General features: G+C 43.9%; 1 protein-coding gene across 1 annotated transcript in view; it reads right to left on the reverse strand.

Annotated features, from left to right (window-relative positions):
- Nucleotides 1–27871, reverse strand: part of LOC124804971 (WAS/WASL-interacting protein family member 1-like) — a 69125-nt gene that overhangs the window by 12327 nt on the left and 28927 nt on the right. Inside the window, exon 4 of the mRNA XM_047265361.1 lies at nucleotides 13551–14163. Coding sequence (XP_047121317.1) covers nucleotides 13551–14163 — 613 coding nt within the window. The remainder of the gene's footprint in view (nucleotides 1–13550; nucleotides 14164–27871) is intronic.

The following is a 27871-nucleotide window of genomic DNA, read 5'->3' on the forward strand; positions in this document are numbered from 1 at the left end:
AGTTGGGTGCTGCTTATAGCAGAGTTGGAGAAACCTCGGCAGAAAAGAGAAGTTGTAGTACGAACGAAGAGCTCCGGCGGCAAGCAGTAGTAGGCGTAGAAGGAATATTAAAATGCAGATGTCTACAAGTAGAGCAGACAGGAAAGAAATTAAACAACAGTATTATGGAGAAGGACGATGGACTGGATTAAGATGAGACGGTGGGTGCAGTGCTGCGAAAAGTCCAAACAAGACATCTTAGGTAGACAGCGTTTCCTCACAATTATTAATAACTGTGAAAAAATTAGAAATCACAAAACTGATCCGCCTGGCATGAAAAATATTTCACTCAGGAGAAATACCCCCAACTCCGAGAAGACTATAATAATTCCATTACGATAGAAGTCGGGTGCTGAAAGTGTGAATATTGTCGAATCATCTGTTTAATAAACCGTATTTGAAAAATACTAACACGAAGTACGTACAGGGTAGAACAATTAGTATAAGGCAACCTGGAGGAACATCATTTATAAAAACAAGTACGTAAACCTGGGCGTGTTATGTATCTTAGAAGACAGGTTAAATAAATGCAAACTCACATTTATAGGATTAGTAGATTTGGAAAACCTCCTAAAAATGTCAAATGGAAAACACTGTTTGAAAATCTGAATTCACTATGGATAGAACGGAATTAGCATGAGGTTATCTACAGTCTGTACTGAAGCTAGATTGCACTTAGGCAGGAATTTAAAAAATGGTTCAAATGGCTCTAAGCTCTATAGGACTTAACATCTGAGGTCATAAGTCCCCTAGACTTAGAACTACTTAAACCTAACTAAAAAAAATGGTTAAAATGGCTCTGAGCACTATGGGACTTAACAGCGGAGGTCATCAGTCCCCTAGAACTTAGAACTACTCAACCCTAACTAACCTAATGACATCACACACATACATGCCCGAGGCAGGATTCGAACCTGCGACCGTAGCAAACCTAACTAACCTAAGTACCTCACACACATCCATGCTGGAGGTAGGATTCTAACCTGCGACCGTAGCAGCAGCGCAGTTCCGGACTGAAGCACCTAGAACCGCTCGGCCACAGCGGCCGGCAGGAATTAAACTTCAGGGAGAGGAGGTAAGGTATGGCGATGAAATTAAAAATTATTTCAGATGGCTCAATAAAGGATTGAATAGGATCCTTAAAAGAGGTAGTAAGATGAACATTACTAAAAGTAAAACGAAGGTGATGGAATGTAGCAAGACTGAATGTGATGATGCTGGTGGTGTCAAAGTGGGAAATTGGGCATTACAAGTTGAAGACCAGTTTTGCAATATAGGTAGCTAAATAACTGGCTATTGCAGACGTAAACAGAACATTAAATGCCGACTCGCAACGATAAAAGACGCTTTCCTGAAAAATCGGCCAGGAAGGTTACAAAATTTAAAAAGGTAAATGGATAAGCTTTAATTAGGTATAGTGGGAATTAGTGAAGTTCGGTGACAGGAGGACCGAGAATTCTGGCCAGGTGAATACAGGGTTATAAATACAAGATCAAATAGTGGTAATGCAGGAGTAGTTTTAATAATGAATAAAACATAGGAAAGCGGGTAGGCTACTACAAACAGCATAGTGAACCCATTACTGTGGCCAAGACAGATACGAAGCCCACGCCTACCACAGTTGTACAAGTTTATATGTCAACTAGCTCCGCAGATGACGAAGAGATTAATGAAATGGGTGGTGAGATAAAATAAATTATTCAGATAGTGGAGGGAGACGAAAATTTAATAGTCGTGGGTCATTGGAATTCGATAGTAAGAAAAGAAAGAGAAGGAAACGTAGTAGGTGAATATGGATTGGGGCTAAGAAATGAAAGAGGAAGCCGCCTGGCAGAATTTTGCACAGGGCATAACTTAATCATAGCCAACACTTGGTTCAAGAATCATGAAAGAAGATTGTATACATGGAAGAGGCATGGAGAAACTGAAAGGTTTCATATCGATTATGTAATGGCAAGACAGAGATTCAGGAACCAAGTTTCAAATTGTAAGACATTTCCAGGGGCAGATGTGGACTCTGACCACAATTTATTGGTTATGAACTGTAGATTAAAACTGAAAAAACTGCAAAAATGTGGGAATTTAAGGAGATGGGACCTTGATAAACTGACTAAACCAGAGGTTGTAGAGACTTTCAGGGAGAGCATAAGGGAACAATTGACAGGAATGGGGGAAAGAAATACAGTAAAAGAAGAATGGGTAGCTCTCAGGGATGAAGTAGTGAAGGCAGCAAACGATCAAGCAGGTAAAAAGACGAGGGCTGGTAGAAATCCTTGGGTAACAGAAGAAATATTGAATTTAATTGATGAAAGGAGAAAATATAAAAATGCAGTAAATGAGGCAGGCAAAAAGGAATACAAACGTCTCAAAAGTGAGATCGACAGGAAGTGCAAAATCGCTAAGCAGGAATGGCTAGAGGACAAATGTAAGGATGTCGAGGCTTATCTCACTAGGGGTAAGATAGATACTGCCTACAGGAAAATTAAAGATACCTTTGGAGAAAAGAGAACCACTTGTATGAATATCAAGAGCTCAGATGGAAACCCAGTTCTAAGCAAAGAAGAGAAACCAGGAAGGTGGAAGTAGTATATAAAGGGTCCATACAAGAGTGTTGTACTTGAGGACAGTGTTATGGAAATGGAAGAGGATACGGATGAAGATATTGCATGAAGAGTTTGACAGAGTACTTAAATACCTAAGTCGAAACAAGGCCCCGGGAATAGACAACATTCCATTAGAACTACTGACGGCCTCGGGAGAGCCAGTTCTGACAAAACTCTACCATCTGATGAGCAAGACGTATGAGACAGGCGAAATACCCTCAGACTTCAAGAATACAATAATTCCAAACCCAAAGAAAGCAGGTGTTGACAGATGTGAAAATTACCGAACTACCAGTTTAATAAGTCACAGCTGCAAAATACTAACGCGAATTCTTTACAGACGAATGGAAAAACGGGTAGAAGCCGACCTCGGTGAAGATCAGTTTGGATTCCGTAGAAAAATTGGAACACGTGAAGCAGTACTGACCTTATGACTTATCTCAGAAGAAAGATTAAGGAAACGCAAACCTACGTTTCTAGCATTTGTAGACATAGAGAAAGCTTTTGACAATGTTGACTGTAACACTCTCTTACAAATTCTGAAGGTGGCATGGGTAAAATAAAGGAAGCGAAAGGCTATTTACAGTTTGTACAGAAACCAGATGGCAGTTATAAGAGTCGAGGGACACGAAAGGGAAGCAGCGGTTGGGAATGCAATGAGACAGGGTTGTAGCCTTTCCCCGACGTTATTCAATCTGTATATTGAACAAGCAGTAACGGAAACAAAAGAAAAATTTGGAGTGGGAATTAAAATCCATGGAGAAGAAATAACAACTTGAAGGTTTCCCGATGACATGGTAATTCTGTCAGAGACAGCATAGGACCTGGAAGAACAGTTGAACGGATTGGACAGTGTCTTTAAAGGGGGATATAAGATGAACATCAACAAAAGCAAAACGGGGATAATGAAATGTAGTCGAATTAAATCGGGTGATGCTGAAGGAACTAAATTAGGAAATGAGACACTTAAAGTGGTAAGTGAGTTTTTTCTATTTGGGGAACAAAAGAACTGACGATGGTCGAAGTAGAGAGGATATAAAATGTAGACTGGCAATGGCGAGGAAAAGGTATCTGCAGAAGAGGAATTTGTTAATATCGAGTATAGATTTAAGTGTCAGGAGTCGATTCTGAAAGTATTTGTATGGAGTGTAGCCATGTATGGAAGTGAAACATGGGAGATCAATAGTTTGAACAAGAAGAGAATAGTCACAAACAATTTTCACACTTATCAGTAACAAATTACTTTCGTCATGATGAAGAACGTTCTACAGAAGACAAAATAACAATAATAATTGTATAAATTTTCTAATGTTTGAGTTACATGATAAACTAGTTGTTATAAACAGCAATTTATGTTTTATTAGGGTATAAAATACACAATGGACTAACACCGCGCGATGTACGTTTGTAATTACGTACAAGACAAATAAACAAACAAACAAAAACCATTGAAAATTCGTCGAGTCCTAGTTTCTCTCGCTCACATTCATTTATATTTATTTCCGTACCAACGCTGACAATACTAACGGTAATACTACAATTTACTACGTCATTTATATACTTCACCGAAACTTCCGAACTGTAGTTTTCGTAGAGAGCAATTCTAGGCGAGTTGCTTTGTGTCGCCTTGGTCATACTGCTCCGTGTAGCTTGCGGCATAAGCGCATAACAACAACACGTTGCCTATGTGGAACTTGGCCTTAATGTTGTCGTTCACATGTCCCTCAGATTACATGCATATTATGGTCCCTGCAACAGTCATTATTTACACTTGGAACGTTCTGTGAGTTTCATATCATTTTAGTGTTTTATTTTCATTTTTCTGTGGAACTTGACGTACAGTGTAGCACGTGATGGCTCATCGGTGGATCCCAGCACTAAACGCACAGCTCAACTGTTGTGTGGAAAGCGGGCCACCACCACGGCGGCGGCAGGCAGGCAGGCAGGCAGGCTGGCAGGCGTACGTGGGGGGTAGGGGGGGGGGGGCGCTCGGAGCGCCCTAATCCCCCCCTCCCCCCCCACCCGATGCTGTGTACACTGCGCTGTTTGTTTTGCAGCTGGCGAGCAAACTGCGCACGGCGCATACGATGAGCTCTTTTTGTCCTCTATATGTTCGAGCGGTACCAAATTTCGAGCACAGTTTTTACTTCAACTAGTGGGCTCCTCTCTCGCGCTTTGACAAATATGAGGAAATAATTCTGAAGCTAGTATCCATGAAAATGATATGGTTTGCGGGAAAAAAATGTGCATTACCCGCTTCACATTTTGTCAAGATCTTCGGTGACGTCAATCCCGACGCCAACGACTGCAAGAGGCTGTCAATAACATCTCATATCCACATTTTACCAGCAAACCCCTCTGCGACCGGAAAAATACCCAGCACAGATTTTGACCCTCTTTTGTGCGATTGTAGAGCGTACTTACGGTCAACAAATACTGCCCTAGTACAATAGGCTCCTCGAGAATTTTCGAGAAATCGGGTTCAGTATATTAGGAGCCTGCTGAACACCGTACGAGAGCACCAGCCATTTAGCTGACGCAGTACTACTAGTCTGCCAGTTATGTATCCGTGTATTGACACATTCTTTGTATCAGTATTCTCCCTAGAAACCTCTCTGTCACCGCAGCCAATCGTGCTGCTTAGGGAAGGAAAACTGATAATAATCGATGAAATCTTCTTGCATTATGAGCCAACTCGTGGTGTCGTGTTGTCGCAACGTTTCTTCATTTTAGACTGAAGATCATGAGCAGGAAATTACTCAAAATTTTGGTATAAAATGATAAAACGACTCGGTTGATAACCCGACAAGATTTCATCAATGAAATTCACCATGAAATCCTGCATTCACATATAATAATAATTATTGGACATTCCAACATTATGTAATTATATAATTATATGAAGGTTTAAATCAGTATACCAATGACCAATGTCAGATATTGTGTAGTTGTTAATGGTGATGTGCTTAACAAATGGTTCAAATGGCTCTGTGCACTGTGGGACTTAACTGCTGAGGTCATCAGTCCCCAAGAACTTAGAACTACTTAAACCTTACTAACCTAAGGACATTACACACATCACGCGGTTCCAGACTGTAGCGCATAGAACCGCTCGGCCACTTAGGCCGGTTGTGCTTAAGACCTAAAGATATTGACTGAGTTGCTTATGTCATAGAAATTCATATACGTAATCTGTGAAATAAACGTCTCAATCGCTCTCCTTGGATATCAGTTACATCGCTGTTCACAAGAACACAATATCAAAAATTGATACGCTGATTAAAACTGTCATCTAATTAGATAATTGAATGATTTATAGCCATGTATACAGGGGGTCCATTGATAGTGCCCGGGCCAAATTTCTCACGAAATAAGCATCAAAGTAAAACACTACAAAGAACGAAACTTGTCTAGCTTGAAGGGGGAAACCAGATGGCGCTATGGTTGGCTCGCTAGATAGCGCGGCCATAGGTCAAACGGACATCAACTGCGATTTATAAAATAGGAACCCCCATTTTTTTACATATTCATGTAGTACGTAAACAAATATGAATGTTTTAGTTGGACCACTTTTTTCGCTTTGTGATAGATGGCGCTGTAATAGTCACAAACGTATAAGTACGTGGTATCAGTAACATTCCGCCAGTGCGGACGGTCTTTGCTTCATGATACACTACCCGCGTCAAAATGGACCGTTTACCAATTGCAGAAAAGGTCTATATCGTGTTGATGTATGGCTGTTGTGATCAAAATTCCCATCGGGCGTGTGCTATGTATGCTGCTCGGTATCCTGGACGACATCATGCAAGTGTTCGGATCGTTCGCCGGATAGTTACGTTATTTAAGGAAACAGGAAGTGTTCAGCCACATGTGAAACGTCAACCACGACCTGTAACAAATGATGATGCCCAAATTGTTTTAGCTGCTGTCGCGGCTAATCCGCACATTAGTAACAGACAAACTGCGCGAGATTCGGGTATCTCAAAAACATCGGTGTTGAGAATGCTACATCAACGTCGATTGCACCCGTACCATATTTCTATGCAGTACAGTTGTGCCACTGGGCACAAGAGAAATTACGGGACGATGACAGATTTTTTGCACGCATCCTATTTAGCAACGAAGCGTGGCAGGTTAATGTATGGTGCGGCATTATGGGAGGAAGGATAATTGGCCCCCATTTTATCGATGGAAATCTAAATGGTGTAATGTATGCTGCTTTCCTACGTAATGTTTTACCGATGTTACTACAAGATGTTTCATTGCATGACAGAATGGCGGTGTACTTCCAACGTGATGGATGTCCGGCACATAGCTCGCGTGCGGTTGAAGCGGTAATGACTAGCATATTTGATGACAGGTGGATTGGTCGTCGAAGGACGTTCACCGTATTTGACGTCCCCGGATTTCTTTCTGTGGGGAAAGTTGAGGTATATTTGCTATCGTGATCCACCGACAACGCCTGACAAAATGCGTCAGCGCATTGTTAATGCATGTACGAACATTACGGAAGGCGAACTACTCGCTGTTGAGTAGTCGTTACACGTATTGCCAAATGTATTGAGGTTGACGGACATCATTTTGAGCATTTATTGCATTAATGTGGTTCTTGTTATTGTTGTGGTCTTCAGTCCTGAGACTGGTTTAATGCAGCTCTCCATGCTACTCTATCCTCTGCAAGCTTCTTCATCTCCCAGTACTTACTGCAACCTACGTCCTCCTGAATCTGCTTAATCTATTCATCTCTTTGTCTCCCTATACGATCTTTCCCCTCCACGCTGCCCTCCAATGCTAAATTTGTGATCCCTTGTTGCCTCAGAGTATTCCCTACCAACCGGTCCTTCTTCTTGTCAAGTTGTGCCACAAACTCCTCTCCTCCCCTATTCTATTCAATACCTCCTCATTAGTTACGTGATAAACCCACTTAATCTTCAGCATTCTTCTGTAGCAGTAGCAGCACATATCGAAAGCTTATATTCCCTTCCTGCCCAAAATATTTATCGTCCATGTTTCACTTCCATACATGGCTGCACTCCATACAAATACTTTCAGAAACGACTTCCTGACACTTAAATCTATACTCGATGTTAACAAATTCCTCTTCTCCAGATACACTTTCCTTGCCATTGCCAGTCTACATTTTATATCCTCTCTACTTCGACCATCATCGATTTTTTTTTGCTCCCCAAATAGCAAAACTCATTTACTACTTTAAGCGTCTCATTTCCTAATCAAATTCCCTCAGCATCACCCGACTTAATTCGACTGCATTCCATGATCCTCGTTTTGCTTTTGTTGATGTTCATCTTATATCCTCCTTTCAAGAGACTGTCCATTCCGTTCAACTGCTCTTCCAAGTCCTTTGCTGTGTCTGACAGAATTACAATGTCATCGACGAACCTCAAAGTTTTTATTTCTTCTTCATGGATTTTAATACCTACTCCGAATTTTTCTTTTGTTTCCTTTACTGCTTGCTCAATATACAGATTGAATAACATCAGGGAGAGGCTATAATCCTGTCTCACTCCCTTCCCAACCACTGCTTCCCTTTCGTGCTCTGCTCCTCGATTCTTATAAGAGCCATCTGGTTTCTGTACAAATTGTAAATAGTCTTTCGTTCCCTGTATTTTACCCCTGACGCCTTTAGAATTTGAAAGAGAGTATTCCAGTCAACACTGTTAAAAGCTTTCTCTAAGTCTACATATGCTAGAAACGTAGGTTTGCCTTTCCTTAATCTTTCTTCTAAGATAAGGCGTAAGGTCAGTATTGCCTCACGTGTTCCAAAATTTCTACGGAATCCAAACTGATCTTCACAGAGGTCGACTTCTACCATTTTTCCCATACGTCTATAAAGAATTCACGTTAGTATTTTCAGTTGTGACTTATTAACCTGATAGTTCGGTAATTTTCACATCTGTCAACACCTGCTTTCTGTGGGATTGGAATTATTATATTTTTCTTGAAGTCTGAGGGTATTTCGCCTGTCTCATACATCTTGCTCATCAGATGGTAGAGTTTTGTCAGGACTGGCTCTCCCAGGGCCGCCAGTAGCTCTAATGGAATGTTGTCTATTCCCGGGGCCTTGTTTCGACTCAGGTCTTTCAGTGCTCTGTCAAACTCTTCACGCAGTATCGTATCTCCCATTCATCTTCCTCTACATCCTCTTCCATTTCCATAATATAGTCCTCTACAATATCGTCCCTGTATAGGCCCTCTATATACTCCTTCCACCTTTCTGCTTTCCCTTCTTTGTTTAGAACTGGGTTTCCATTTGAGCTCTTGATATTCATACACGTGGTTCTCTTTTCTCCAAAGGTCTCTTTAATTTTCCTGTAGGCAGTAATTATCTTACCACTAGTGAGATAAGCCTCTACATTTTTACATTTGTCCTCTAGCCATCCCTGCTTAGCAGTTTTGCACTTCGTGTCTATCTCATTTTTGAGACGTTTGTATTCCTTTTTGCCTGCTTCATTTACTGTAGTTTTATATTTTCTCATCAATTAAACTCAATATTTCTTCTGTTACCCAAGGATTTCTACCAGCCCTCGTCTTTTTACCTACTTGATCGTCTGCTGCCTTCACTACTTCATCCCTGAGAGCTACCCATTCATCTTTTACTGTATTTCTTTCCCCCATTCCTGTCAATTGTTCCCTTATGCTCTCCCTGAAAGTCTCTAAAACCTCTGGGTTAGTCAGTTTATCAAAGTCCCATCTCCTTAAATTCCCACCTTTTTGCAGTTTCTTCAGTTTTAATCTACAGTTCATAACCAGTAGATTATGGTCAGAGTCCACATCTGCCACTGGAAATGTCTTATAGTTAAAAACCTGGTTCCTAAATCTCTGTCTTACCATTATATAATCTATCTGATACCTTCTAGTATCTCCAGGGTTCTTCCATGTATACAACCTTCTTTCATGATTCTTGAACCAAGTGTTAGCTATGATTAGTTTATGCTCTATGCAAAATTCTACCAGACGGCTTCCTCTTTCATTTCTTGCCCCCAGTCCATATTCACCTACAATGTTTCCTTCTCTCCATTTTCCTACTCTCGAATTCCAGTCACCCATGACCATTAAATTTTCGTCTCCCTTCACTACCTGAATAATTTCTTTTATCTCATCATACATTTCATCAACTTCTTTATCATCTGCAGAGCTAGCTGGCATATAAACTTGTAATACTGTAGCGGGCGTGGGCTTCGTGTCTAATTTCGCTTTGTGATAGATGGCGCTGTAATAGTCACTAACATATTAACATATTAATGTGGTATTTACAGGTAATCACGCTGTAACAGCATGCATTCTCAGAAATGATAAGTTCACAAAGGTACATGTATCACATTGGAACAACCGACATAAAATGTTCAATCATACCTACGTTTGTTTATTAATTTAAAAAACCTATCTGTTACCAAATGTTCGTCTAAAATTGTTAGCCATATGTTTGTGACTATTACAGCGCCATCTATCACAAAGCGAAAAATGTGGTCCAACTAAAACAGGCATATTTCTTTATGTACTACACGAATATGTAATAAAAATGGGGGTTCCTATTTAAAAAAAACACAGTTGATATCCGTTTGACCTATGCCGGCGCCATCTAGCGGGCCAACCATAGCGTCATCTGGTTTCCCCCTTCAAGCTAGACAAGTTTCGTTCTTTGTAGTTTTTTCGTTTGACGCTTTTTTGTGAGATATTTGGACCGGTCACAATCAATGGACCATCCTGTATATCTGCAAGCTGAAGATTAATGAAACGGAAAAACTGCAGGGACTGATACCTGAATGGAAATGATGGAAAAAAATTCCTATGAACATGTGTGTGTGAAACAACAACAAACCGTCTCTGAACAGAATACAAGCTGCATTGCATCCACGTCACAACGGATGTTCGAAGTGGCCTCCATGGGATGTGTATTTCGTAAGGCAATTACGTGTCGGAAATGCTTATTGTTGGAGTACTGAGTAACCATGAGGTTATTCTGTGTGATTGAGAATAAAACGGTATTAAATGTTTTTCTTTGCTTTATTGTTCTGATCACTATAATGTTACAATAAAAGTTAAATATCTGCCGGTATCGGCATAGCAGAGAGTTGTGTGTTCGCTGGAAAACGTGTGGTGTTTTCTGTATTTGTGCGGCTGCTGCAAGAATTCTTACAATCTATTCCGCCTCCGAGTGAACAGGGCTGAATCCACCTCGGCTTTCATGTAGCTCAAAAAATGGTTCAAATGGCTCTACGCACTATCGAACTTAACATCTGAGGTCATCAATCCCCTAGACTTAGAACTACTTAAACCTAACTAACCTAAGGACATCACACACATTCATGCTCGAGGCAGGATTCGAACCTGCGACCGTAGCAGCCACGTGGTTCCGCACTGAAGCGCCTAGAACCGCTCGTCCACCGCGGCCGTCTTTCATGTAGCCCCAGAGAAGGAAGTCTAGTTGATGAGGTTCAGGAATCTTGCCGGCCCTTGAACAGGACCTCCCAAGCCGATCCACCGATAGCGAAAGGTACTGGTTATTACCGCTCGGGCTGTTTCTGCAAAAGATGCCCCGGGTTCCCTCATGCTGAAAACACATCCGCATTCTAGTACCTAGTGGTATCTCTCCAACAACGTCGGCAGGTGGATTTCCAAGACCTGAGCCGAGCAGGCAACGTATAACGCACAACTAAGTAGTCACCCACGATACCGAGCCATATGTCTACTGCAAAACGTCTCTGACGACCTCGAAGACGTATAATATTCATCCGGGCACATATGCGAATTGTGACTTTCCGAAAAAACTGAGCCTCATCTATAAACGCAGCGCCGTCAAGAAAAAGAGGGTGTTCATTAGCCTGTTGCAGAAACCAGCGTACATACTGAAGACGAGGTGGATAGACTGTATTCTCACGGGACGATAAAGTTGAAGCAGATCTTCAGGTAACGCATCCCATACTAAACTATGGTGAATACTGAGCACAGCAGAAATTGCCCTTGTACTTGTTTCTGTGATGTTCTCAAAGTGGAACAGCACTTCTCCCTCGACGTTAGGTGTACACTCCGTCCGTGGTCTGCCAGTATTTGCCCTGGTTACCGTCAATGTGCTGGTGTTTCCCAGTCGAGTGTGGACTGTAGTAAATTCGCAGTGATGTGGACATCTGCGTGCAGAGGAACGTTCGTGATACATTCAGCGGAACTTCAACTATTCCTTCAGTCGCGCCTTAAAGTGCCTGTATCGCAGTTCCCGCATGTGTAGCGCTCCATGTTGACAACGCAACTGCCATGCAAGCAGTAGTGCTACCTCTGCTTACTGACTCAGTCTCTAAGATCATGACACGACAACAGGTCACGTATCTTAAACTAACATCTGATGTAACAACATCTGGTCCACTCGGATATTAACTGCGGCACGCACAGTGCTAACGCGATATGGGTTCTCGACGTACGTTTGCTTTACGAAATATATCTTTTTGTCTCCTGTATCATCCTTGTTAGTTTGGGCAATGAATTTTTGAATGTATATATGCCGAAACGCGAAAAAAACTGATATAGGTATGCCACTTCAAATACAGAGATACGTAGGCAGGAAGAATACGGCGCTGCGGTCGGCACCGCTATATAAGACAACAAGTGTCTAGCGCAGTTGTTAGAACGGTTACTGCTGCTACAATGGCAGGCTGTCAAGATTTAAGTGAGTTTGAACGTGCGAGCGATGGGACACAGCATCTCCTAGGTAGCGAGGAAGTAGGGATTTTCCCGTACGACCATTTCACGAGTGTACCGTGAATATCGGGAATCCGGTAAAACATCGACATCGCTGCGGCCGGAAAAAGGTCCTGCAAGAACGGGTCTAAGGACGACTGAAGAAAATTGCTGCAGATTTCAATGCAAGGCCATCAACAAGTGTCAGTAGGCGAACCATTGGTCGGAACATCATCGATATGTGCTTTCGGAGCCAAAGGCCCACTCGTGTAGCCTTAATAACTGCACGACACAAAGCTTTACGCCTCGCCTGGGCCAGTCAACACCGACATTGGACTCTTGATGACTGGAAACGTGTTGCCTGGTCGGAATAATTTCGGTTCAAATTGTATCGAGCGGATGGAGGTGTACGTGTACGGGGACAACCTCATGACTGCATGGACCGTGCATGTCAGCAAGGGACTGTTCAAGCTGGTGGAGTGTATGTAACAGTGTATGGGGCGCGTGCAGTTGGAGTAATACGGAACCGCTGATAATCTACATACGAATGTGACAGGTGACACGTACGTAAGCATCCTGTCTGATCGCCTGCATCCTTTCATGTATTTGTGCACTGCGACGGACTTGGGCAATTTCAGCAGGACAATGAAAAATCCCCGCACGTCTGGAATTGCTACAGTGTGGCTCCAAGAACACTCTGCTGAGTTTAAATACTTCCGCCAGCCATCTAACTCCCCAGACGTGAACGTTATTGAGCAGATCTGGGATGCCTTACAACGTGCTGTTCAGAAGAGATCTCCACCCCCTCGTACTCCTACGTATTTATGGGCAGCCCTGCAGGAATCATGGCGTCAGTTCCCTCCCGCACTACTTCAGACATTAGTCGAGTCCACGCCACGTCGTGTTGCGGCACTTCCGCGTGCTCGCGGGGGCCCTACACGATGTTAGGCAGGTGTACCAGTTTTTTTGGCTCTTTACTGTATGCTTGCAAACTGCAGAGCACCCCCCGTTCAGCACAGAAACTACTGGTGACATATTGTTCTCGGAATATTCGTTAATATTTCGAACGCAGTGACGTGGCTATGGCGTTCCCGGTTTGGTGACCAGTGCTGTAATCAAATTTTAGAACACTGCTGTACACTGACGTGATAACGCAGAGGCGCGTGAAAATGGACAGGTGCGGAGTGCGGGAGATAGTTGCGTGCTGCCGGTACTCACATTGAGCTGCATCACGATCTTGTTGTACGCCCAGTGCCAGCGCTCGCGGGCCGACAGGACGCGGCGCTCGGGCTTCTCGGCGGGTGGAGGCGGGTGGACGACGAGCGAGACGGGCGCCGGCGACGACTGCTCCTCGTCCTCGAAGGACACGCTCTTCGACTTGGCCTCGCTGGACGGCGGCGGCTCCTCGCTGGGCGTGCGGCTCAGCTCGAGCGAACCGGTGGCCGTGCCCGGCTGCGGGGGCGACGCCGCGTGCTGCTGCTGCTGCTGCGGGGGCGGCACGTACGGCTCGATGAGGCTGTTCTCGGGGGCGGCGGGCGGCGTCGCGAAGCGCTCCAGCAACGCCGGCGGCGGCGGCGCCACCACGGTCGGCGAGTCGCGCCCGTAGCGGTGCTCCGACAGCGAAGACGCCTGCCGGCCCGCCGGCCCGGGGTACTTGTCCAGCTGCGTCGACGGCGTCGACCGGCCCTCGTGCTGCTGCTGCTGGGGCGTCGAGCGGCCGCCGCCGAACCGGCCCTCCAGCTGCGGGGGCGGCGGCGGCGGGTACTTGTCCAGCTGCGCGGCGGGCGGCGACGCCGGGTAGCGGTCCAGCTGCGCCGCCGACGCCGACGGGCTGAGGCCGGCGCGGCCCTGCAGCCTGGCCAGCGCGGGCGGCGGGCTGCCCCTGGAGCCGGAGCCCAGCTTGTCCATCTGGCTGCCGCCGGGGCTCGTTCGGCCGCTGTACCTGCGCGCGCACCCGTAAATCAAACTTGCCGCAACACACACAATTTCGTTCTTACCGTTGAAAATCTTATCACCTAAAAGGAACATATAAATTACTTGTAACTTAATTAATTAATTTAACCATATCTATAACAATCGTGTATGGCAAAGAAATGAATTCAGATTTGTACCAACACTGGTAATCGTACCCACATCTCCTGCTTATTAGGCATAAGCGTGATGCGTTAGACCGTATTGGCACGGACTGCCCTAGTACGTCCCTCTCACTGATAGAAATTCCATCTCCAACTCCAGCCCGTTGCTACGGATAGTGCATATGTCTAATAAGCGGGAGATCCAGGTTCGAATCCATGTGCTGGTACTGATTTTAACCCACTGTTTTGGCCTACATCATTATCATACGTAAAGGCGAGACTCGATGTGTCCCAGGAATTCCAACTACATACGATCGACCTAAACTGATTAGGGCCATGAGGCCCTCTCTTACATCAGACCAGTGTTTCACGCATACAGTCTCTTCCTTTACGTCTTAGTTAAGTAAGAAATAACAACTGTAATATGACACAGAGTATTAAAATGATGTCAGTGTCTATAGAGACAATGTGAGGAAAAATTTCTGCCTATAAACTAATAACGTTAATACTGGTTGTATTTCTACTATGACAGCTGCTGTTGCCACTAACAGTAATAATAATAATAATAATAATAATAATAATGTCAGAATCTTACTAGGTGATTTCAATGCGCAGCTAGGCAAAGAAAGAAAATACAGGAAAACAATAGCAAACTTTCCAGCACATAAATGGAATAATCAAAATGGACGGAGACTGGTCGAATTCTGCAGGATATTCAACCTTAAAATCATGTCAACGTAAAGAAGAAACCATCGAAACAAATGACATGGAGATCACCAACTCACTCATTTGCGAATTCCAAATTCACCATGTAGCAATTTCCAATCTAAACCACAGAGAAATTGTGAATATCCAAGTAAGAAAGGTGCACTCAGATCATTACCTAACAGAATCAAACTACAGTTAAAACCTCAGAGGTTCACAGAAAGGAAGCCACTAATCCCAAAATTTGACACTAGCCGGATCCAACCATTTTTCACAGAATAATTAGAGAAAAAGCACTCCAACAATTGGAAGCAACTCAGAAGCAAACTAATCGAAACCGCAGAAACACTGGAACCTCTGAAAAAAAAGAAAAAAAAAAGAAAACCACCCTAGATGGAACGAAGACTGTAAACAAGCAATCCAACCTCCACAGAAAGCATACAGTAATTGGAACAGCAGAAAGACTGAGAAGAATTACAAAACATCCTTGGCAGTGAGGAAAGAGACAGCCCAATTAATCAGAAAGACCAAAAGCAAATTCAAAATGGACTAGTTACTTGAAATCGCGTCCGGCCATCCTGATTTAGGTTTTCCGTGATTTCCCTAAATCACTCCAGGCAAATGCCGGGATGGTTCCTCTGAAAGGGCACGGCCGACTTCCTTCCCCATCCTTCCCTACTCCGATGAGACCGATGACCACGCTGTCTGGTCTCCTTCCCCAAACAAACCAACCAACCAACTTGAAATCGAGAAAGACTTTGAAAGAAACAAGAGGCGAAATTTTTACAAGAATTTCAAAACAAAACTCAGAGGATATCAGCCGCAAAATCTTTGCTTCAAGAAAGAACTGGGCAATTTGCTCTGAACAATCAAGAAAATTACGAAGAACCTGAAAGATATTTTGAAAAACTGCTGAACTGCCCAGAACCAATACAAGGATTTCCGCCTCAGGAACCTGAATCCACAAACCCAAACTCACTATCACCGGATGTAGAGGAAATCACCAAATAGATCACACGCCTTAAAAACAATAAATCTGCAAGTGAAGCTGGAACCGTAGCGGAAATCCTCAAATCGAGATGTCCAAATACTATAAGAGAAATCAACGAAATAATAGAAGACATCTGGCAAGCAGAACGGATTCCGGACGACTTAAAAATGCGTTAATTCACCCGGTACACAAGAAAGGAGATAGATCGGATATAAACAACTATAGGGGAATCTCTTTGATATCAGTAGCTTACAGAATTCTATCCCAGTGCCTTCTCGATAGAGCACAACAACAACTAGAACCAAAAATTGGAGAATATCAGGCAGGATTCAGACCAGGCCGTTCAGGTCCAGAGCAAATTCTGAACTTAAAACTGATCTTAAGACATCAGAGAGTAAGTGGCAAAGATGTAGTTTGCACATTTGTTCACTTTAAAAATGCGTATGATTCAGTTGATCGTCAATCATTAATCAAAATATTTTAGATCTGAAAACACTTGCAATCGTACAACAGACATTGTCAGACACAAAATCTAAAGTCAAATTTATGTGGGAAATCTCTGAACCTTTTCTGATCAAAACAGGAGTAAGACAAGGAGATGGACCCTCTCCACTACTGTTCAACTGCGTCCTCAAGATTGACCAACCAATTACACTCGGTAGAGGAAAATTAACAGTAGATTTCTTAGCATTTGCAGACGATCTAGCCATCTTAACTCGCGGTGTTTCAACAGCCAAAAAACAGATTGAACTCCTGAAAGAAACTGCGGAAAAAGTCGGCCTGCAAGTATGTTTTGAAAAGACAGAATATATGACTTGTAACAAGCAAGCACCAAAATTCATGGAGACAAAATATGGCAAAATTAAACTAGTCCCACAATTTAGATATCTCGGTGAAACGATTCAGGAAAATGGAATAGAAACGAAAACCAACGAAGTCATAGCCAAACAGACATTTCGAAATCAGGTGTCGGACTGTAAGAAGTACCAAAGAGCAAATGAATGGGGTGTATCAAAATTTATGTTACAAGACATAATGGTTGGTAGACAGTTACCATGTGAGCAGATTTTGCTAAGAAACCTTAATTTCGTTAACGCTTTCCTTGCGCCTCTGAAATGTGGATGAGGACGTAGGCAGTTTGGACCACACAAGCTAGGCTAGGACATGCACATCAGCGTCAGTAAACACTGGTTTTTTTCACTTATAGAAAGTTCTCAATATGACCGCCACGACTTCGATATATTACGTGTAACGCCTGATGGTGACTTGCTGAACCCTTGGAAAGATTCCCGGCATGTCACAGATGACTCCAGCTGCCATATGTATTCGTGCCATACCACCTTGTGGTGACACCACGACTGTATTGTGCACCACAATTTTCAATTACCCCCCAAACGAAAAACCAGTGGTGCCACGTGTGGTGAGTAGAGGACAGGCTATTGTGCCTTCACGTCCAATTCTTCCGTTGCTACAGGCTTCATTGAACTGGCCACGTAGCATACTGTTAGCGTGGGCTGGAGTGCCACCCTGCTGGAACCACGTGGTGTGACAAATTTCCAGCTAACAACCTGGGTAAGACCTCTCGAAGAAATACAATGTAACTGGGACCATCAATTCTTATCGGCATGAGACACAGGTCTATGACATGGTCATCAATGAGACCAACCCACACGCTGACAGCAAAACGACGTGGATGGCCTCAGATACGCAGCATATCAAGGTTTTCTTCCATCCGAATATGGTTATTCCTGGTGTTGAACATGCCTTTTCTAGTGAATGTGCACTTTTCAGAAAAATATAATACATCATGGAAAGCGAGGATTCTGCATACTTGGTTCGAGCAGTCACTAGAAAAACCTGAGTCAACCCTTCTAGGGTTCGTAGGGACAAAGATGCCCATCGTATAGTGTGTGCCACATGGTTCACACCCATGGAGTGTGCTACATTTCTTGTTTTCGTAGAAGGCTGCTCCGCAAAACGCTGACGTACAGCTTCTTCCAACGCTGTTGTGCAGCGTTTCTTCAGGCGTGCAGTGCTGTCAAGGTTAGGAAGTAAGCTGATCATTTCACAAAACGCCTTACAGACATGGCGTGGAGTGGATGAGGTCTTTTAGGATAAAGTTCTTTATACAGGTAGTAAGCTTCTTTTGCATTCCTTCGGGCTTTCCTGTACCAGAGAAGCACGTCTGTGTACCCTGCAATTCTGTAACGTTTCTGTTTTATGATAGCCACATGAGTGACTGAGAACTACGTACTGTATGAAACTACGGAACACAAAACAGTACTGTACTCTACCGTTGTCTACGTAACACTATTGACTGCTTTGTGTTTCACGTAACGAATAAAGCAGTACGACAGGTAAAAACTCTGGCCTCGAAATACACACACACGTCCTCTGCTGCTGGTCTGTGTTGGTTTGCTTATCTACGTTTCCGTTTCGGAGTCCCTAATGCACCAAGGGTCTCAGAGCGATTGCAATTTACATTGCCTCCTTGACTCCTTGCCCAGCTCGTGCACTCGAAATTTTGTATGTTCTCTTCCACATTTCAGAGATGCTAGCATGCAAACGAAGCGTTTTCGAACATACATTTATTAGCAAACTACTCTTACATTGTCTACCAGCGACCTCATCTTGTGTCATGCCTTTTGATACACCATATGGATTCAGATCACGTTGTAAAAGCGACTGGCGACCCACCCTGTGTTCGCACGGGTAGCGCTAAGTGTCTACGGCAGAACGACATGTCTGGTGCAGCCGTAATAGATTGTACACTGACGTGACAGAAGTCATGCGATTGTGCTGATAACACATGCAGGTGACTGTAGTGTCGCGTACACGAGGTATACCACGGCAGTGCATTGGAGGAGCTGCCATTTGTACGCAGGTGCTTCACGTCAAAAGGTTTCCGGCGTGATTTTGGCCGCACGACGAGTATCAACAGTCTCTGAGTGAGGAATGGAAGTTGGAACTAGACGCATAGGACATTCCATTTCGGAAATGTTTAGGGAATTGGACGTTCCGTGATCCAGAGTGTAAACACTGTGCCGAGAATACCACGTAACAGGCATTATCTCTCGCCACGGACAAAGCAGTGGCCGACGGCCTTCACACAACGACAGACAACAGCGGCGGCTGCGTAGAGTTGTCAGTTTTAACAGTGAAGCAACACTAACCGTAGAAACCAGTGGCTGCGTACGACGAGCGCATCCGTTAGGACAGTGCAGCCAAGTGGGGCGCTAATGGGTCATGCAATAGACAACTGACGCGAGTGTCTTTACTAACAGCATGACATTCCCTGCAGCGCCTCTTCTAGGCTCCTGACAATGTCGGTTGTACCCTACAAAGTTGGAAAACCCTCGCCCGATCAAATGAGTCTCAATTTCAGTTGGTAAGAGCTGATGGTAGGGTTATAACATGGCGCGGACCCCACGAAGCCGTAGACCCAAGTTATCAGTATGGCATTGTGAAAGCTCGTGGTGGCTCCCATAATGGTGTGGGCTGCGTTTAGAAGGAATAAACTGGGTCATTCGGTCCAACTGCAGCGATTATTGACTGGAAATAATTATTTTCAGCTATTTGGAGACCTTCTGTAGGCATTCATGGACTTCCTGATCCCAAACAACCATGTTGCGCCACTGAGCCACAATTGCTCGCGAATCGTTTGGAAAACGTTTTGGACATTTCAGCGAATAATTTTTATAGCTAAATCGTCCGACATGAATCCTATCGAATATTTATGGGGCGTAATGGAGAAGTCAGTTCGTGCGCAACATTCTGGCCATTGTGGGCAGTGTGGGTGTTGGTGAATATTTGTGCAGGGGACTTCTGACGACTTATTGAGTCCATGCCACGGCGAGCTGCCGCGCTCCGCCGGGAGAAAGGAGGTCCGACATCATGTTGGGCGGTATCTCGTGACTTCAGTGTACACACAAAACTTCCCCTCGAGTTATTCCATCTGTTACCGAAAATCGTCTCAAAAATTCCTAAATTAGTTCCTGAGATAAGCCATCATACAGGGACAAAAAGAAGAGGCACTGGACTTAAACATAGTAATATGCGTATACTGTGTTATCAGAAGTATTCTAACAAGCCTTTGTAACTTGGAATTGACTCGTAGATGTCACGGGAGGCGAACTCGCCAGTAAAAAAGGAAGTGGGAAATATTATGTTGCCATCGAGAAGCAATAGAAGCAGAATGGCTCGCTGAGGATAGTCCAATCACTTCGACTGTACACAAGTCTTTGGGTGACTCCACAGTAACAAATTCATCAAGGCCATTTCATCTCTTCTAAGGCTGCCCGCATCGACTGCTGGTTATGTGAATGTGAAATTGAAATACGAGGGAACAACCGCGACTAAACCGAGACAAGGCAAACACCGTGTGCTGACGGACAGGGGCATCGAGCATTGTAGAGGGTGACTATAAAAAAGTCGCACGAAATCAGCGGAAGGAATCACTCGCGAGTTCCTGAGAGCTATCAGCAGTCCTGCTAGCTCAGTAACCGTGCACAGCGAGTTAAGAAGAAGGGGGTGCAACGGGCGAGCAGCTGCTCGTGAGGAGCACATTTCTGTCAGTGCTGAGCGTCGCTCGACGTGAGGTGACGGGTGGCGCCACTGCAAACAAGTGGCGAATCACCCCTCCAGTCGAACGGCTCTGCCACCTTGCAGGAATTGCACCACCTCCCATTCGAAGAGAAATACCAGCAAACAGGGAAAGCACGAAACTGGAGCAGGGAAAACGCTTCCCGTGCGCGGGAAGCAACCCTATCCAAACGACTAAGGTTAAGGAAAAGTTTCCTCAGAGCATTGGAAAAACTAACAACCACTGATGAAGAAGCCAGGCTGTAACTATGGAGGGCTGAGTCATGCCCCCCCCCCCCCTGCTTGGAAAATATTTGAATCTTTACCCCCTGGTCATGTCGAGAATTGGGCATTCTGGAAGTCCTTGAATAAGGTGACGTTGGGCTTGGTCAAAATGGAAAAAATGGTGGTGCATTGAAGAAAACAAAACTCAGTGTGCAGTGGGGATGGATACAGCCTTCAAGATATGCTTCAGTGTCGACTGTGTCCAGGCACCTGCAAAGAAGATGACCACCATGCGACGGAAATTATACTGGAAGTGGCTAAATTTTGGTCAAAGATTATATATACTCTGTTGATCTGTCAAAAACTGTATAAGCTTCCTTTTATGCGTGTTTATGACACGAGAGTAATAATAATTGCACTCAAGTAAACGCTAAATGGGAGAGGATACGAAAGCATTTTACAGCATTGTCGGCTGCGCACAGTAGAGGAACAGTTCGGATAGGATGGTTGTGTGTATCAGCATGACTATTCATCCTGTCATAAAGCAGCATCTGTGAATCAATGGTCCTATCCTGAAACGGACTAACCTGCCCGCAGTCCCAACTTGAACCATATCGAACACTGTGGGGATAAGTTACTACAGCCAGTTGGCAGCTTGCACCAGCGTCAACATCACCATCTTCTCTTGTTCTGGCTGTTGAGGAAGGATGTACTGCCACTCCTCCATCGGCATTCAGCAGCCTCAGAGTTCAGGCTGCCATAAAGGACAAGTGTGGACACAGCCCATATCACAGCCCACTGATAGGTGTCCGGACACTTTTGATCACTTAGTGTAAGACTCTTGGGAATGGAATAAATAGGAAGTGCAGCGAAGCCAAGGCGAAATAGTTTCAGAAAAATGTGAAGGAATCGAAAGAGAGTTCGGAAAGATTTATGCAGCTCATGGAAATGTCAAAATAAACTTAGGAGAAATTAATGGTAACGTTAACAATGCAAGAGGAATTTCATTGCTAAACGGAGAATAGAGGGTGGACAGATGGAAAGAGCACAATGAAGGCTTCTAGGAGAGGGATAACTAGTCTCATGACGTGATTGAGGAAGAACTTGGAGTCGATGTAGAATACATATTGGATCCAAAATTACAGTCGAAGTTAAATGGAGCTTTCAAAGACTGGATCAAATAAGGAATGGCTAGCATCGAAACGAAATTTATAAAATTATTGGCGAAGTGGCAACAAAACGACTGTTCGTGTTGGTTTGAAGAATCTATGAGACTGGCGACGTATTATCAAGCTTTCGAAAAAAATATCGTCCACACAATTCTGAAGATACCGAGAGCAGATTACGTGCGATAACTGTCGCACAAGCAGCTCAACAGCTCATGTTTCCAAGTTGCTAACAAGGATAAGGTAAGACCTGAGTTTTTCCTGGCGCATACAATTTTCAAACAACTACTGGAATTCAGCGAGGTAATATTTACAGCGACGGCCGATATTTCGGCGGGACTACACCCCGACATTTTCAAGACACAAACTGCAACGGACAGGCAATGTACAAGCAAATTTAAAACTTCGGTTCTTGGAATAATTCAAGAAAGATAACACATATACTGAACGCTAGTGCCACCGAAGATGGCCAACGTCTGAGGTATCGATAGTAAAAGACTACGAACTAGCGAGTGAGGTAACATTAACTCTGTCCCTCTGTTTTTTGACAAGGGAGGGAGCAAGATTCCAATCAGAGTTTAAACAAAAACCTCCGTCCCTCTTTGCAAGGTTGCCCGCTAATTTTATCTCAACAGCGTCCTTAATAACACTATCCCAATAGCGGCGCTTGTATGCCAATATCTCAGTATTATATAACATAAAGTGACCTCTAAGGGGAGGAAATGTATCGGTGTTTACGAAAGTTGGATAAACTTCGTAGCTGTCGAGTTAGACTGCAATGTGCTTTGTCGTTTTTATTCAGGTGTCGTGAGGAAAATCGTGTCGCTACATTTGCCAAGGTTGTGCACCATATTAATTCTCCTGCCGCCAATCGCATCAAGCAACGTCCTGGACTGGCTCTTCTGCGTGAATGGATTCGTTTTATTCGTCGATGTTTAGATTCTGTTTCCAAAGAATTGTTTCGTTTCCATTCAATGGTTGCTTCGAAATTGTCTGATTTCATATGGTATTGGGTGCACGGTGCATCATGGGCTCAAGCTGATTGGGAATACAATTTTGTTACTGCTCTGCATTTGGCAAAGTTTGAACGTTTCCATCGCTCAGAGTCTAATTTTATATCTCGACGTTCTGTGATAAATCTCACAGAGAAATCTTTGGACGACACAGCCTTATCCGTGCTAGAGAAGGGTTTAGATTTTGCAGCCACACAATAGATGGTTCACATGGCTCTGAGCACTATGGGACTTAACATCTGTGGTCATCAGTCCCCTAGAAATTAGAACTACTTAAACCCAACTAACATAAGGACCTCACACACATCCATGCCCGAGGCAGGATTCGAACCTGCGACCGTAGCAGTCGCGCGATTCCAGACTGAGCGCCTAGAACCGCTAGACCACCGCGGCCGGCAGCCACACAATAGAATTTGCAGGTAGTTGATTTTATTAGTTCAATTGAATAGGGAGTTAGCAAACTACCTCCTGAGGCTGCAGAGGAGGTTAGGAGGATCTATGTTGTGTGTTCAGTAGGGCATGTCCACCAAAGAGTAAAGCAGCGGCAGAGAGAGCTGCTTTGCGCTCACTCAAAGTCAATCCTGACACTGTAATTTACGTGCTGACAAGGGCAATGCAACCGTTATTTTAAACAAACAAGATTATGTACAAAAGGTGCAATATTTGATGTTTTACTGAAACCCTCAGCTGCCGACAGGTGTTGTTGATATACCTCGATGTGGACAGCTGAAAAAGTGTGCCGCGACCGGGACTCGAACCCTGGATCTCCTGCTTACATGGCAGACGCTCTACCCATCTGAGCCACCGAGGACATCCACTCAATGAGTGGATGGGCAAATGTATATAAGGTACATTACATGTGTAGAATTGTGGACAGTTGGGAATGTGAGTCTCACGGGAAGCGTGCAAGGGATAAATCCCTGCAGTCGCGCTATTCATCTGTGTCCTCGGTTGCTCATATAGATAGAGCGTCTGCTATGTAAGCAGGAGATCCAGGGTTCGAGTCCCGGTCGGGGCACACATTTTCAGCTGTCCACATCGAGGTATATCAACAACACCTGTCGGCAGCTGAGGGTTTCAGTTAATCATCATTTATTCCAGGGAAAAGCTGCACGGTCATCAACATTGTCTCTTCTTTCGAGAACATTTATTGTCTTCATATATATAGACACAATATTTATTATCTGACTCAGCGTATCGCAGGATCGATGCTGACCCCACGAAAAGTGTTGAGAGAAAGACCAACAACCTCCTGAACAAAAGTGGTTTGTCGGAGGACATTATCAAGAGTCTTAACACCTATAGTGCTGCTCCCCCTAGGTAATTTGGCCTTCCGAAGGGGAACACAAGGAAGGGGATCCTTTCCGTCCTGTAGTGAGCATTATCGGCGCTCCGACATATCGTGTAGCCAAGCATCTTGCTTCTCTGTTAAGCCCACAAGTTGGTCGGTGTGAACATCATATCAGGAACTCAGCTGAATTCTTACGTCATTTGGACGGAATGCTGTTGAATGACTCTGATATTTTAGTAAATTCTGATGTGACCTCTCTCTTCACTCGTGTTACTCTGTCTGTTTCGTTGCGGTTAATTGAGCGTAGATTTTGTGTTGAATTAACTAATCTCTTCCGACATGTGCTGACATCCACTTACTTTTTATTCAACGACCAATATTACGAGCACACAGATGGAGTTGCGATGGGTAGCCCGTTGTCTCATGTGACTGCAAATTTATTTATGGAAGACTTCATGAAACGTGCATTGGATTCGGCGCCTTTGAAACTCGTCCGTTTTTCAGATATGTTGATAATACCTTTGTTGTTTCGCCTCATGGATGGGAGAATTTGAATGTCTTTTTAGAACATCTGAACTAGATCCACCCGAGCATTCGTTTTACGACGGAGGTGGATGAGGATGGTTACCTTCCCTTTCTTGACGCTTTGGTTAACAGAAAGGTTGACGTACTGGGACATGCAGTTTACCGCAAACATACTCACACTGACTTGTATTTACAGGCTGATAGCAGTCACCATCCGGCTCAGCGTGAAGGGGTACTTGGTACCTCGGTACACAGGGCACATGTCGTTCCTGACGCTCAGACTTTGTCAGCTGAGCTGCCCCATCTTGCATCTTGAAGCCACGTTTCATCAGAATAGTTGTAGTGGAAGATAGATTGAACGTTCGTTGCGCTATCGATCAGCTGTGCATCGGGTGACTGATGATAATACTGAGTCGACATCTAAGTCTACTGCTTTTTTTCCTTACGTAGGACTCCATTCCAACAAAAACCTGTCGTATTTTACGGAAGTTCGATGTGAAAGCTGTTTTCTGACCTCCATCTAAAATTAGACTGCTTTTGGGTTCTGTTGAAGATGGTCGTCTTGGTTTGCGTAAGACGGGTGTATATCGCATTCCTTGTATGTGAGCCGGTCGGTGTGGCCGTGCGGTTAAAGGCGCTTCAGTCTGGAACCGCGTGACCGCTACGGTCGCAGGTTCGAATCCTGCCTCGGGCATGGATGTGTGTGATGTCCTTAGGTTATTTAGGTTTAATTAGTTCTAAGTTCTAGGCGACTGATGACCTCAGAAGTTAAGTCGCATAGTGCTCAGAGCCATTTGAACCTTGTATGTGTGGCATGGCGTACGTTTGTCAGACAGTCAGGACAGTGGAGGACCGATGTACTGAGCATAAACGGCACACACGATTACAGCAGCCAAGTAGATCTACCATTGCCTAGCATTGCTTGGGTACTGGTCACCCTATGTTATATGACCATGCCGAGATATTAGCATACACTTCCAGCTATTGGGACAGTGTTATTAAGAAAGCTGTTGAAATCAAATTATCGAGCAACTTTGTAAACAGGGACAGAGGTTTTTGTTTAAAATCTGCTTGGAATCCTGCTCTCTCCCTTGTCAAAAAACAGAGGGACAGATTCACGGTTACCTCACCTGTTAGTTTGAAGTCTTTCACTATCGATACCTCTGACTTCCGTCATCCATCTTTGTTGGATCTAGTGTTCAAGGTGTGTGTTATTTTTCCTGCATTACACCAAGAACCGACGTTTAAATTTACTTGTACATCGCCTGTCCATTGTAGATTGTGCCTTGAAAATGTCGGGGTCTACTCCCGCCGAAATATCGGCGATCACTGTAATTATTACCTGGCTGAATTCCCGTAAGTTGTTTCAAAAAAGGAGAATGTAGATATAAAAAACTCAGCAGCTGTTAGATGGGGTTCAGTTTGGGTTTGGCAAAGATAAGAGCGTTAAAGACTCACTTGTGACGTAATTCCATTTGATGACGGAAGCAGGAAAAGTCAGGAAACGCTCAAAGGGCTTTCAGACCTAGAAAAAGCGCTCGATATTGTAAAGTAGTGCAAGATGTTTCAAATTCTGAGAAATATAGGAACGAATTATAGGGAAAGACGGGTAGCGTACAGCATGTACAAGAACCAAGCAGGGATGATAAGAATGGAAGAACAACAACCAGGTGCTCGGACTACAGGGGTGTGAGACAGGAATGCAGCCTTTCGGTCCTACTGTCCAATCGATACATCGAAGAAGCGATTACGGATATGAAAGAAAGTTTCAGGAGTATGATTAAAATTCAGAGTCAAATAATATCAATGATAAGATTCGCTGGTGACATTGCTGTCCTCAGTGAAAGTGAAGAAGTACTGCAGGACTTCTTGCAGAGAATGATCTATGTAATGCAACAGAATATCGACTGAGTGTATACCGAAAAAAGGAGAAAGTAACGAGAAGTTACAGAAACTATACTAACCATAAACTTAACATAAAAATTTGCGACCACGAAGTACATCAATTTGACGAATTCCGCTACCCTGGAAGAAAAATAACGCATGACTGACGAAAAAGGAGGACATCAAAAGCAGATTAGCACAGGTAAAGGGAGCATTCATGGCAAAAGGAAGTCTGCTAGTATCAAATGTGGACCTTAATTACGCAAAAAATTATGAGAATGCTCGTTTGGAGCACAGCATTGTGTGATAGTGAACTGCGAGAAAACCAACAAAGAAGAAATCAAGACGTTTGAGATTTGATGTTATAGAAGAATGTTGAAAATCAGGCAGAACGATAATATAAGGAATGAAGATAATCTCCGCAGAATCGGCGAAGAAAGAAACATATGGAGAGCAATGACAAGAAGAAGGGGCTGGTTGGTGGGACACGTGTTAAGACATGAGGGAGTAACTTCCATGACACGAGAGGAACTTGTGGAAGGTGGAAAATGTAGGGGAAGACGGAGCTTGGAACACGGCCAACAGATGATAAAAGACGTAGGACAGAAACGCTGCTCTGAGAAGAAGAGACTGGTGAACGAAACGAATTAGTGGGGAGGCCACATCAAAGATGTAGGAAGACCGAAGATTAGGAGATAGGTATTAATGTGTGAAGGGTGTCAACTGAGGGGAGGTGCTGACTGAGAGGGAAGATACGACAGATTGGGATGTGTGCTTAGACGTCAGTAGTTCCAACGACGATGGAATGTGAGTTGTGATTTAATATGTGAGTGAAGGTGATCTCGAGTAGATGTATGGAAATAAATTCACAACTAGCGTAAAAACAATGTGTTGTAAGCCAATTGATGCTTTCTTTATAATAGCAATTGTAAATGTAATTTCCTTTAGTATAAATACGTTAGTAACTAGTAATAGCATAGTGTTTTCATCTACACAAAATTTTAATGATTCAATGGTTTTCCTATTCGCTCAATAACTGGACAATTAATTATACTTACAATATTGAACGTCAGACGATAGACA

Source organism: Schistocerca piceifrons, chromosome 7 (assembly GCF_021461385.2).
Source record: "Schistocerca piceifrons isolate TAMUIC-IGC-003096 chromosome 7, iqSchPice1.1, whole genome shotgun sequence".
Classification (NCBI taxonomy): Eukaryota; Metazoa; Arthropoda; class Insecta; order Orthoptera; family Acrididae; genus Schistocerca; species Schistocerca piceifrons.